Source organism: Hakea prostrata, chromosome 1 (genome assembly GCF_041222555.1).
Source record: "Hakea prostrata isolate BN-2017 chromosome 1, UWA_Hpros_2, whole genome shotgun sequence".
NCBI classification, from domain to species: domain Eukaryota; kingdom Viridiplantae; phylum Streptophyta; class Magnoliopsida; order Proteales; family Proteaceae; genus Hakea; species Hakea prostrata.
Window position 1 is genome coordinate 75599336 of NC_142600.1, and position 14956 is coordinate 75614291.

General features: G+C 36.2%; 1 protein-coding gene across 1 annotated transcript; it reads right to left on the reverse strand.

Annotated features, from left to right (window-relative positions):
• Positions 1-5050: 5050 nt before the first annotated feature.
• LOC149030118 (BON1-associated protein 2-like) lies at positions 5051-6186 on the reverse strand. Its single transcript, XM_089152335.1, has one exon. The coding sequence runs from the start codon at positions 6029-6031 to the stop codon at positions 5447-5449; it is 585 nt and encodes a 194-aa protein (XP_089008461.1). The 5' UTR covers positions 6032-6186; the 3' UTR covers positions 5051-5446.
• Positions 6187-14956: the final 8770 nt, after the last annotated feature.

Here is a 14956-nt window from a genome sequence, read left to right on the forward strand (position 1 = left end):
TAGCACGTTTCTTGGAGTCTTTTCATTATATGCAAATCCTTTGACTCTGGCTTTTATGACGACCTCAAAATTGCCTGATCATCTTGGATGGTCGGAGAGTGGAGCTCTTTTTGAAGTAGATAATTTTTTAGACTCCAATTGGGAGCCGACCCCAGAAGAAGAAGCAAAGGTTGGCGCTGAAGATGTCGATGAAAGGTGCAAGAGGAAGTTCAATCTTGAACTCGTATTTGTTCTCTTTATTTTTGTATTTGATCACCTCGAATATTGATCAAACATTTATTTGTAATTGACAGCACTTGCTTGTATACATCTTTTGCTTCATACCTTTGCGAGTCCACAACTAGTAGTGCTTGAATATTTAGATTTGGCTCATCAACCACCATTTTCTGTGGTCGAAAAAATTATTATATTTGTTCGAGAGGTCACCATGTTTTTATGGCCAAGAAGTCATATACTTATTCCCCCCCCGGAGCATGGTGACTTCAAGAAGTAGTCTTAAATGAGAACTTTAATTCTCATCACATTGCTAACAAAGTGAGTATTAGTGCTCAAAAAGTGAAAGTATGTTTTTGCTTGGATGATAATCAAAATTCTCTCTCTCTCATTCTTATCGCTCTTTCTTGCTACTATGAAGATGGTCAACCAATTCGCTGATTGGTCGATGAACCATTCTTTCTCAAGCATATAGTCCAACTTTTGTTGATCGGATCTAGCTTTAGTTGCCGAATCCTTCGAACTTTCCTTGGTCAAGCACTTTTGGCAAAGAATTCCTCGTCAACGACTTCATCTTTGCATAGGATAATAATTGTTCTATATTTTTCTAAGGCCCAGTTGCCATGGTATCTTGGAATTGTGTGCACGATGGCTTTTCAATCAAATTCCCATAGACAACTCCAATTTGTTGCTCCAAAAACCTATTCAGCAACGCAAGCAAACAACATGCAAAAAAACATAGTCAACCGGATTGGTTTGACGATCAAGTCAATAGAAGCGCACAAACTTTGAAAGAAGAAAAAAACTTGTAGAACTCACAATGCTAGATAGAGTGACTCAAGAATGCATACCTAATAATAGTGAAGGTGTGGGTATTTATAGCTTAGGAGGTTACCTTGCCTGTGCGGTGATGGAGTTCAACTTGAACTCTATAATTGTTGCTAACTTAACAGAGGAGAGGAGGAATCTTATCTGCTGAGAGAGTATTACATGGATTGTAGTTGTGGAGTCCAATCTGAATTCTAATAGCAATTCAAACTATTTGACTTGATCAGGATCCTTATCCCTATATTTAAGGAGGTTGATTATGATTCATATTGTATACGTTGCTTAGTGCCTTCGTTTCACATGTTTATTTGTGGCCCGACCAAGGTTTGATTTGTCCAGTTCTTCTTTGGTCGACCTAGGTAGGTATATTATGAATCGTCCATAACATTATGATTAGATAATCTATGTTGTCCTTGATCTCTTTTGACCTTATAATGTCATTTCTAGTAGAAAACAACCCTAAGTTTCATTTTCTTGTAATGATGACTTAAGAAGGTAGTGGCATTAGAGGAGTAAACTTCACTCGAACCTAATGCACAAACAATGAGAAAAGAGATATCAAGTATCCCACCACTTGTAACTTCTTATTTTCAATTCATTTTGCTGAAGTTACTAGTAGAATATCTTGATTGTGCACTAGAAATGAATAAAAAGTGATGAGCACATTTATGTGTGAAATCTTAGGGCATAAAGCATGCATTTTACACACTTTGAGTGGAGCTACCTTGTGTTTTATGTTGTTTTTGCAGATTTTATGAATTTTCAAGACTTAAGCGAATATTTGGAGTTTTGGGTATTAAACATGCGATTTTACATGTCAAGAGGTCCGTTCAAGTTCTCAAATGCGAAAATAGGCCTAACTTGGAGCATGATGGGACAAAGATGTGATTATGGGCCAACTCCAAAGTATTTTAGAGATAAAGAAGCAAATTTTGATCTACGGCTAAGATTAGAAATTATTAATCAAATCTATAGAGATATTATTGAGAGAGTCCTAATGGAGAAAAAGAGTCCTTGCATACTTCAATATCTTATTTCCTATTTGGGATTTGATTAAAGAAAGAAAAGGAGGAAAAAAATTAAATTTAGAGAAGAAAGAGGCAAAAATCCCGTTTTTGAATGTCTCTGTCCAGTTTCGATCAAGCCCTTCATTGAACGGTCATCCGGTGTCTGATCGTGCTGATTTTTGGAAGAGAGCTTCAAGACTTCTTAATCCTCAAATCCAATGGTGGAATTATGCATATGATCTCTCTAAGTCGGTCCGATTAGTACGTCAAAACCCTAATTGGCTGAGTCAGATAGGAACCCTGAGTTTGATTCAAATTTTGTCAAGATTCATATCTCATGTAAACTCTATAAAAAGAGGTGATACTCCATTAAAGACAAAGGTTTTTTAGAGCTTAGTAGAAGCACTCTTTCTTTTCTCTTCAATTTATTTAGGCTTTCTCTAGTTTTCTTTGCTTGCATTTGTGAGATTTAAATTTCTAGATTGAATGTTTAGGTTTAATTTTTCTATGTAATGCAATTCAAGTTCAAGTTTCAAGTTTCAAGTTTTAAGATTCCTTTTTCTCTGGGTCTAGCAATTGCAGATCTAGATCATTCTAGATCCAGATCTGGTTGTTAGGGTTGGTTGAGATTCGAATCGTTTGTTCAATTCGCTAGTAAGTGGTCTTCTTCAATAATCTTCTCTCCTCCCTCCATTCCCGCTTCTATCTACCCCTCCATATTCTTAATTTAGGATTTACTTTTAGCATTTATTTATTGTTCTCTCTTCCCTTGGGTCCTTGATCAGAGATGCCTACAGTCGTGCCTCTCTTTGGTTAAGGTTTCCCTTTCCTTTTATTACTCTGTTATTTACTTTCAGCAATTTACTTTCAACATTTATTTATTGTTCTCCCTTCCCCTGGATCCTTGATCAGAGATGCCTTCAGCCGTGCCTCTCTTTAGTTAAGGTTTCCATTTTACTTTTTGATTTACTTGTTCTCGCAATTTACTTTCAGCATTTATTTATTGTTCTCCCTTCCCCTGGATCCTTGATCAGAGATGCCTTCAGTCGTGCCTCTCTTTAGTTAAGGTTTCCATTTTACTTTTTGCAATTTACTTTCTGTTATTTACTTTCTGCAATTTACTTTCAGCATTTATTTATTGTTCTCCCTTCCCCTGGATCCTTGATCAGAGATGCCTATAGTCGTGCCTCTCTTTGGTTAAGGCTTCATTTTCCTTTTATTGCTTTGTTTATTGCTTTGTTATTTACTTTTTGTTATTTACTTTATGCACCTGTTTTTTCTTTAATATATGTTCCCCTAATCGGTGGACTGTAAGCTACGGCAAAGGGTCCACGGTCAAAGTCATTATTATTATACTCTCATTCCCTCGATCCAGAGTTGACACTCAGATCACTTCCCTTTTCCTTTTATTTTTATTGTTCGCATTTTTTTCCTGTCTTTTATTTATACATTGATTGTGTTTACTTTATTTTTTCAATTCGATTGCATTAGATGTATGGATTAGGATCGTTTAGTTTAGTTGTTTAGTTAACAAAAATTGAATCATTATACTCTCGCATTACTATTAAGAAGTTCAATTCTAAGTGGCATATCTTCTTGAGATCGACCCGTTAGCTACACGATACCGTGCGCTTGCGGTTACTTTTAATTTCACAAACAAAAAGCAAGTCAAAGATGTTCACAAAAATAACGGAAGCTATCAAATAATTTTGATTTTACCCAAAAAAAAGGGAGTTATTTTTCATGCTGTTCATTTAAGTTGGGCCAAAACTCTTGACTTCCCACTTAAGTGGCACAAATTACATGCTACCCACACTAGCCCTGGACGCAAGGGGATTCGAACTCTAATCTCTTACTTGAAAGTATTGGTTTTTCAACCAACTGAGCCACCCCTCAAGGTTCGAAAACTTTCGAATAGGAGCTTTGATATATTGAAGATAGGGGTATAACATAATATAAGTTGGGGCTTTGCCCCTGATCTCTTATGTGGAAGTGTTGCTTTTAACCAACTGAGCCACCCCTCGGGGTTGACTAAAGGATAAGAAGATCATAGATGTCATTCTCTTGGAAAAAAGTATTTGGCTTTTCTCTTTGGAGGGTATCCCCCAATAAGCACCTAATGAGGTATAGAATTCAAGGTCATGTAATATTATAATCTAACAGCACTTAATGGATTTATTCTAACCCTTCAACTAAAATTTCTATGTGACTAAATTCTCTAACTTATTAGGCATTCATGTAAGAGCCCCTCTAAGAAAAGGATCTAAACTCTAGAAAATAATTCTTTTACTTGCGTCCAACTCAGAATGTTGAGTTCAAGCCACTCAAGGTGAGACAAGGCACATACATTTAGAATCAAGTCAAAATTGCACCCTAGTATCTTTTGTTCTTACATTACGAGTGTTTTCAGCATTGTCAATATAAAAAGACAGCTAGGAGGAAAATTATACGTACATGAAGGTTTGTTTGTGCAGGATTCTTCATGAAATAAAAATGAAAAACCATCTAGATGGGATTAAGAAATTACTCAGATTAGATCATGAACTCAAATATATTTTTATCAACTTGTCTTGGAATGAAAGACAATTCCGAATCCGCTTTGTCTACGAAAAAGGAAGCTATAAGTAATGCAACTATGAATCTCATAGAGTGTTCGATCTTGGCTCAGGATGAACGCTGGAATTACTCAGCTTAGATCATGAACTCAAATATATTTTTATCAACTCAAAGGAAAAGGGATGTAAATGCTGCTAAAGAAAATAGGTGAGTAGCTCGCCTTTTCTTTTCTTGGTAGAGTAGCTCACCTAACTTTTTCTTTTTTTATAAAGTAACCAACATAACGAGGAAGGGCAACTTCACATAGAAATTTTCATTGTTGACAAACCTTAAATAAAGACGTGGATGCCTTTGATAACAAGTCAGGAAACTGTTGCAATTTATTATAATTGGAGAATAGAATAAATGATCAAGTTAAACGTGTTTGGCAAATTAGGTCGTCCTTTTATTCTAGAAAACGTATTGGATTAAAAATTGTACTTGAACTAACTTTTTCAAACAACTAGACTAACTTGTTTTTAAATTACTAAGACCACATACCAAGTCTAAAAGTTGAATCAAAGTCCTAGCTAAGCAAAGCATCCAATTGAGAGCTGTTGGACAAATGGGACTTTTTATCGACCTGCATCAATGAAAATCTCATCGCTCTCATTTTTCATTCGCTCTATCCCTCTTTATTGTTTTTGGTCTCTCTCAATCTGTTTCCTCTGTATATATATATATATACGTCTCTCAAGATTCTCTGTCTCACCCAGTTGAATCCCTTCTGTCTCTTTCTTTGTAAGAGCCTTAGTTGAGCAGAACACCATTGGAGCCTTATTGTCTTTGGTTGTTCATGCAGATTAAACCCCATACCCATAGCTATACTTGTAAGGCACCGGAACTGGAACGCCAAGGGCTGTCTCACTTCCACTCGCAACCTCTCCGGCGGCACTGACACTGATCTTTATCTTCTTATTTGGAGCAGCCGCCGGAAAACCCAAGAATTGAGGCGGAGGAACAGGCCAGGCCGTCCCAAAGACTTGGGATGATCCATGCACCCTGAGGGAGAAGTTAATGATACCGTTACGTTCACCATTGCGATCCCTCAAACGATAACTTAGAAAGTGCAGATATTGTGGCGGCGTATAATCCCCCATGAAATCTGAGGTTGGAACGTTCGACATTCCAACGGTCCTGATTCCTCCTAAAGAAGTCTTGCATTGCACCTCCACCGTAATCAACTGAAGCGAACTGGGTAATGGCAGTGGAACCAGCTTCTGGTTCCATGATGGGTAGCTCCCTCCTTCGCCATCCATACTTGTCCACCTCTCGTTTTCTGAGTCAGTTCTTACGATCACAAATGTGTTCTTTACAGAACGTCCATTGATGTGTAAGCCTTCTGCAGAGATAATAGTGATCTCCAAAGAACGCGTTGGCTTCTCCATGATTGGTAAAAGTTACTTCTGCAGATAGAACTAAACTAATACTGAACAGTCCAGTATCTGAACTAATTGTACGTCCTCCGTCTCTGTCTCTCTATCGATCTGCATATAAAAGAATCGTGAGAGAGGCAGCTTCTGATGAATTTCCAGAGAGGAACTTCGAGGCTTTCGCTGCGAAAGAATGGTTTTTTCAAACTTCAAAGTATAGCATGCATTTAGAAGTTCGCAGAACGGGATAATATCCATAAGGAAGATAGCGTTACACGTCACTACACGTGGAACGTGTTTGTGTTGACGTTGACATGGCTTTTGGTCTTCCTTAGAAGTTAGAAGTGTAATGTAATGGATGACGCAACTATGATCTTACTGCAAAAGGGAAAAAAATAAACTCGGGAAAGACAAAATATGTGAGAGAAACTTTCTTGCAAGGCATGCAGGGACTTTTATTAGCAGGAGACATGTGCGTTGACGAGGTTCATTTTTTACATGAAATTAAGGATTGGAAAATGGTGTCGTGTCACTAAAACTAAAGATGACGTCGATGACATGACGTCACTGTTGCACGTCATATGAGTGATCCCTTTTTAGATAAATTTTTATTTGTTATAGCAGATGCAGCATGCAACCAATGGTTGCAATTAAGGAACTTAATTTTGGCTGAATTTCGGTGAAATATCACCGAAATTCGGTATTTCGCCCCCGGCAAACCGAAACTAGGGGGCGAAACGAACCTCTTTGAAAATTGCCGGAAAATCGTCGATTTTCGAGCGAACCAGCGAAAATTGCCGGAAAATAACTAAACGAAAATCGATAATCACGATAATCAAACGAAAATCGCCGGATTTAGTGTTGTTTTTGCCAGATCGTTGAAGGAGAAGGAGAAGAAGAAGAAAGAAAGAGAGAAAGAGAAATACACAGAAGAGGAGTAGTACTACCACCGTTGGCTGTAACCCTTTTCACACAACTTTCAAATTTGCCTTTCATTTCTGGGGACCGTCCTCACAGTAGAGTCTATGTTGGCATCTTTCCTATGAGAATTCTTGAGGAATAAACCTAGGTAATGGGTGACTGACTGACTGGTTCAGGGAGCTAGCTACTATTACGATTTCATATCAATCGATCATCTGGATTGTGGGTTCCTCTGGTCTAGGCTTCTGCAAGCATGCAAGCTATTTTCGCCGGATCCTTGAAGGAGGAGAAGAAGAAGAGAGAGAGAGAGAGAGAGAGAGAGAGAGAGAGAGAGAAAGAAATACTGTGAGCCAGATCTTGGGTTGCAGCGGTGAACTCTCAGCAACGGCGTTGACCTCAAAACCTGAAACTCTGAAGTTAATGAGAAAGAAATGATGAATGAAATGAGGAATGAACCTGAAGTTCGGCGAAATGTAAGCGATATTTCGTTCTTTGGTTCCAATCTCTCCAAGTAACAAAAAAAAATGAGCAAATTGCACTGCCACCCCAAAATGGAGACTTTAAAACACTGACACCCCATTCATTAAACACACTAGTCCATTCTGTTAGTAAAACCATTAAACTATAGTTAATTTTTTTAATCCAAAAATGCCCTTACCAACACTTAAAAACTTAAACCCCAATTTGTTCTCTCTCCTCACTCAGCTCTCCTCTGCTTCACCATCTCCACCTTCCACCGGTAAAGCGGAAATCTTCGTCGGACAGTCTCTGATTGTCGAATATTGGTGAGTTGAACAATTCGTCTTCGTCGTCTGATGAAGCTAAGGAGGAGGAGCAGCTCTCATCATCGTGGTCGTCCACAGGAGGTCTATGCAAATTATGCACGCAAGCATGTGATTTTTGCAAGTTACAATGCTTCATTCTTAGCAACAGTGGTCCCGCGCCCACGTGCTCTTCAAAATGCTTGCTTTTATTCTTAGTGGACCCCGCCAGCCAACCCACCTTCACCTTCCATGGAAGCTCCGCCCATGCATCTGCTTTAAAACCACCATTGAAAAAGCCCTATCGTACTTTGAGTTAAGAGTTAGTTACGATGGATTTGAATTTGAATTCTGAGACTTGGCCTTTAATTACAAAATGTAAATTAATTTTTTCTATTTTACTTTTTCAATAAATGTATTTCAAATTTACATCATAGACCCCTCGACTGGGTTCTACACTTCTACCTCCCGTGAGGAAAAACTTGGAAATTCCACAAATGCACATGATACTCCATTGGTACATATTCATAGAGATTCTCCAAAAAATCATGATGATCATCGATCGCAGCCATAGCTCCACAATTGGTTTACTTGGTGGCACTGAAGAAATACGAGGATTTGCTGATTGTGAATGTAGCTCCACAATTGGATACACTTCTTAATCTGAAGCTGCTCCAGGAATAGACGTTGGTCGTCTGAGAAGAATTTCCAACGAACGAGCTCATACACACAAACACATCATACCTATTTCCACATCTCTGATAGACTGATTCGGCAAGAATAATCAGTAGAATGGATGGTCTCACAGTTTCATAATCATTCAACCTAACCTCCAAGATTTTGGTACTGACATCGTAATCAATCCCATGCCAACATTATTTCCCTTTGGGTCACCTAGGTTAACATCCACAGAGGTATCAAATTCAACTACAACAACTCTTGTTCCTCCTTTCTCCACTCCATGGGTAAGCCCAAAGGATCTCCCATTGAACAAATCTAAAGGAAAGTAGTCAGAAGAAACCAAAGGACAAGTAATCTTAACCGATGAACCACCATCAACAATCTTGCATCACCGAACTTCTAGGGTTTCTCTCTATTTTTCAGTTGAACTCAATTTAGGATCTATTCTTGTAAATTTAGAATATATAATCTAAAAATGTAAACATAGAAAGAAAAAAAATACATTTTAAGTCCCCATTTTTTAATTTTTGGCCTTTAGATCCATTTTTGTAACGGTGGTAAGATCATGACCATTGGCAGCAGGCTGCAGCAGCCGTTGCTACAAATAAAAATCCATTTTAGATCCAAGTGTGAGCATTTGAGTATTCTGAACTGTTAGTTATTAAGAGAATTTCAGGGCTCTTGCTTCAGTGGTGCATTGTGGCGGTGCCTGTGATATCACATCATTAGACACAAATCACGCGGGTTCTATTGAATCCTAACCACTCAAACATAGTTCAATTCATTTCAAAGAAAAACCAATTTTTGTTTCACTTAAGTAGATTATATGTGAAGGGTTTTTTGAGCTGCTGAGATTTGATAAGATTTTGCTGGCGTGCATCCAACAATGGACACCGCAAGCACCACCACGCCAGATGCACTATCCAACTAAGATCCGATTTTACAGATTATTGCACTATGAAAAGATTTCTACATCTGTGTTGGAGATCATGAAAGTTCCTAGAATTTACAAAAAATTTAGTACCTTTTTTAAGACCTTGGTTCTTGCTCGACTTGACTAAGAATATATTGTCACAAGATAAAAATGTTATATTACGAAATCTTATTTTTATATAATGCTATTTGTTGTTTCAAGAACTTTATTAAAAAAAAAAAAAAAGACGCCAACTCAAGTTTCTACAACATCACACCCAATGAAATAATTCAAAATCCAAAAACAAATACATGGCTGAATGTCTCAATTTGCTTAATAATTTCAAAACATTCTCCTATTTCTTAAGTGAGCGGTTCTTTCAGACGGGAAGCAGGCCGGATGATGAAATCACTTCTCTAATGAGTTGGATCCTCAATTAGGCAAAATCCAAACAACTGCACACAAAAAAACACACACACACAGAGTAACTCAGATTCTAATGATGGATTTCTTGTTCGAACCAAAAGATCTCTCAAGAGTTAAAACTCCCAAAAAAACCCAATGTTCAGGAAATATTATTATGTACAAAATTGCAAAGAAGTTTCAAACTGTAACACAGTGGATTAATAGCTATAATATTATAACTTTCCAAGCTACTTCAATGGAAGTAACTAAAGCAATTTTGAATAGAAGATCTTAAAAAAAACAGTTTCCAATAAAGGCACACTATTTTAAGGAAAAACAAATTCTACTAATAAATGGATAGAATTCATGTGTCACACAGTATTTGCATATTGGGGGAGGGAAAGCATCACAAAAAGGGAAAGAGAATCATGTATATATCATCGATGCTTCGCGATAACCATTGCTTAAATCCTATATTTTTCCCCGATGAATATCTAAAATGTCGCCGAAAACAAGTTTCCTCGACGGATAAACAAAACCATCGCTGAAAATCCATATCTTTTCTAACAGTCACGTGAAAGCATTGTAGAAAATCCAGATTTTCCCTGATGGTTACATAAAAGCGTCGTCAAGAATCCTGATATTCCCCGACAGTTACAAAAGTCTCAGCAAAAGCCATTTCCCCCCATAATTACATAGTACTGTCGCCAAAAAAAATACATCAACCCCAACGGTTGCCATATATCGTCACGGAACACAATCTAGGATCTATTCTTGTAAATTTAGAATATATAATTCTAAAATTAAAATGTAGAATATATAATTCTAAAATTGTAAAGGTAAAAAATTTAAATTTAAGTCCCCACTTTTCAATTATAGCAGTTAGATCCATTTTTATAAACGTGACAAGATCATGACCGTTGATGGCAGTCTGCAGCCGCTGCCAAATAAAAATCCCTTTTAGATCCAAGTGTTAGAGCATTTTAGTATCCTGAGATGTTAGGTATGAAGAGAATTTCAGGGATCTTGCTTGAGTGGTGCATTGCAGTAGTGCTTGTGATGTCACATCATCAAATACAAATCACGTGGGTTCTATTAAATCCTAACTGCTCAAAACATTGTTCCTTTCATTTCAAAGAAAAACCAATTTTGTTTTACTCAAGTAAATTATATGTAAATGTTTTTTTGAGTGGCTGAGATTTAATAAGATTCTACCGGCGTGCATCCAATAGTGGACACCACCACGCCAAACACATTATCCAACTAAGTTTCGATTTTGCAGATTGTTACACAATAAAAAGATTTCTACATCTGCATTGGAGATCATGGAAGTTTCTAGAATTAGGAAACATTTAGTACCTTTTTTAAGGCCTTGGTTCTTGCTCGACTTTACCAAGAACATGCTGTCACAAGATAAAAATATTATATTACAAATTCTTATTTTAAAAACATTAGATATATTATTTTCAGAGTTTTTTTTGGGTAAATGTTCTTTTTTTCTTTTTTTTCTTTCCTTTTTTTGGATTTTTTAGAACAAAAACAGCCTGAACCATTGATTTGCAATCCAATCTATTTCTTGTGTATTTTCTATTTGCATTGACACAATTTTGAGCCAAACGGATTTGCAATCCAATCTATTTCTTGTGTGTTTTCTATTTGCTTGGACACAATTTTGAGCCCGCTGTTTGGTGTGACTCCAAATTTCTTCCCTATTTCTCACATTTTTTCCTATCACCAAAATGTTTTTTTCTTTATAACCATACATGATTTCAGCAACCGAAAGTTCTTCTCTATTTGGCTCATCTTTTTTTCTTGTAACAAAAACCTTTTTTTACCTTACCTACATGATTTCAACAACCAGAAACAGTGAAAAATAGTGAAGATGAACAGGGAAACAAGAAAAAACCATCACGCAGAGACAGTACCACACAACCCCTTAATTAACGGTGTCAATACGGTACCGAAACCGTTTAACCATACCGTACCCTACTGGTTAAAACCGCACCGTACCGTACCGATTCAAATTAAAAAAGTATGTACCGAAACCGTTTTCTCGAATTCGATTTCGGTACGGTATGATTTCAGTTTCAGAAGGTATACCGTCGGTACATATCGTATACCGTACCGAATACCGTTCTTCTCTATTCAGCTCATCTTTTTTTCTTGTAACAAAAACCTTTTTTTACCTTACCTACATGATTCCAACAACCAGAAACAGTTAAAAATAATGAAGATGAACGAATACAAGAAAAAACCATTAGGCAGAGACGGTACCACACAACCCCTTAATTAAGGGTGTCAATACGGTACCGAAACCATTTAACCATACCGTACCTTACTGTTTAGGACTGCACCATACCATACCGATTCAAATTCGGTAAAGTATGTACCGAAACCGTTTTCTAGAATTCGGTACGGTATGGTTTCAATTTCAGAAGGTATACCGTCGATACATACCATATACCGTACCGAATACCGTTTTCATACCGTATTTAAAATTAGTTTTGTAATTTTAATTTAAACTTTAAAAAGGCAAAGTAGACAGTGGAGCATGGTTACTTTTCATCACACGTTCAGAAAGAGAGTGTTCATTGCTTTTGCAAATTGCAAGTTCTTCTTTTCAACCTTTACTTCTATTTTTAAGCAATCAAAACAATGTAATTAAGTGGGTATTTTATGTTTGATATGCAACAATTGACATGGTTGATGCCATAGTCGAGGAAACTCAAGTTTCGACCGGGTGAAAATGGGAAACTTAGGTGGAAACTTAGGAAATTTCAAAGAAACTGAGGACTTTTCCGTACAAGTTTCGACATCAAGTTTCGATAGGTTTTAGAGAGTATTTTGGAGTGGGATTTTGTATTTAAACTAATTAGAGTATAAAAAACACATTTGTTATATTTTGCTAAAAAAATCAAAGTAGATATGTCATTCAATGTACATAACATCAATATAGAGTTATCCGAAAAGTACACTATAAACTTAACTATAAGCATATAATATTCAATATATAATTTCTAACTTCAAAATAACTGACAATAAAAAGGAAAGTATAACTTAGTGCCAAGAGAAGTGTCAAGAGTGGATCCATCTTGTGAGCTGAGCAGTATTATGTCTGTAACATCTTCTCCTCCAACCAACAAACATAGACATCCCATGACATTTTATGCCTATGGTTGTCAAGGTAATCGACAATTATAACTTTATGAGTCTGGTCATCAACATGCTCAAGATAACCAGTCAGGGAATGCGCAATTTGGATTGGAAAGTCCTGATGGAGGGTGTATTTGTTGTGGTATTTGGAGAAACATGAAATAAACAAAAAAATTTGAAAATTTGGGAAAGTTACAAAATTTACAGGAAAAAGTCCCAGTTTCCACGAAATTTCCCAAGTTTCTATAAAATTTCCCAAGTTTCCCACAAAATTTCCCATGTTTCCCACAAAATTTGAAAAAAAAAATTTCTCATGAACCAGCTGGTCTAGCTGGGTTGAACCAGGTTTCGATATGTTTTGAGGTTTCGACAAATTTCGACTAAATTTCGATAGTTTCAACTGAAACTAAGGACTTTTTTTTTTGTCCTCATAAGTTTTGTTTCGCATTTCTCGACTGAATTTTGTACCATGGTTGATGCAAATCCCATATCTGGAAGATGCTTTTGAGGAAAAATCATCTCATGGCAGATTAAGAAAAGTTAAAAGACCAGTCAAACATTCATTAGTAAATTGGAGTGCCCTTCTAAATTAGAATTCATTAGCAAAGCAATATGATTTTATACCGAATTCATACTAAAACCGTTCCGTTTTTTGTAATACCGATTTCATACCGAACCGTTTTTTAAATACCGTTTTCTTACGGTACCGTTTAAATTTGGTACGGTATGTTTTGGTTTGATGGTTTGAAATACGGTACGGTTCCATACCATACCGAATTACCGATACTATATTGACACCCTTACCCTTAATGACCACAAATTCTTTTATGGGCTATGTTTGGAAATCAAGAAGTCGTCTGGTATTAGTTTTAGTTACAGTTTTAGCTTTTGTTGGTTCTTGGAGAATAGAATAATGAATAGATGCTTGTTACAACTAAGATTCTTTTTTGTATCAATTCTCATTATCTATTATGCCTATTTAAAAGAAATAAGTACAATAATTCATTATTGGTCAATAATGAAAAATAGTTTGGTGAATTTTATCAAAAATAAATTAAAGAATGAAAAATAAGTTTGGTGTCAAAATAAAAAATTATTAGTAAATAATAGTGAGCAAGTGGTAAAGGAGGAAAAAAATATAGTTTATAAAAAAATGTGTATTGACTATTTTACCTCATCTTATTCATTAAATTTTAAGTAAATTTGTGTATAAATGAAGAGAATGAAATTTTTACCATAATTCATAATAAACAAAAAGTTCATTATGGATTTTGAAAGTTTTTCTATCATTTTAAATAAAAATAAAACTGATAATAGATGCCAAACAAGTTAAAATAATGAAAAAAAAAACCTCATAATTGAGAATGATAATTGATACCAAAAAGAGCCTAAAGATGATTTGCTCATTTGTTCTTGAAGAACGAACTGGTGTGAAAATAGTTTGAAAAATAGCTTTCATAAAACATGTAAGACACGTTCTATTCGAGAAACAAAAAAAATCATAATAAACGAGGGTAAAGGTCTGTCAAGGCCACCCCCACCCTACTCGCAAGCCCCCATCACCTTGCTCTTCTACCTTGCGCTCTTGGTCAAAAATTAAATGTTTTAGATTATAAATCTAATTTAAAAATATTTTTGAAATAGATTTATCAAAAGCCCATTTCCAACGATGAACAATCTCCTAGTGCTGAATCATGTAAAAACGCTTTTACAGAAAAAGTGATCTCCCAGAATAGAATTGTTAGCGCATACTAAGAGTTGAATTCAGAAAGTATCCAAACACAACCTGCAATAATTAATACAAGATTATATGGGCATCATCGTTGGTAATGAACTATGATCATGTGCCTGAGCCAGTTCCACACAAAGCTACCATTTACTAGGCTTCCTACCTGTGAGACTCACTCATTATAGATGATCCAGTTCATAAGTAAGATTTTCTGCATTTCTATACCCACTGGTGTTTCATGAGTCAACACTCATGCATAGATTACCTGTATAAACCTAGACAAGAATGTCACCCAAACTTCAGGGAGATGAGTACCCTCCCTTTCTTCGAACACACCCCGATTCCACCTAATTTTAAAAAGAGAGAGCTAAAACCCC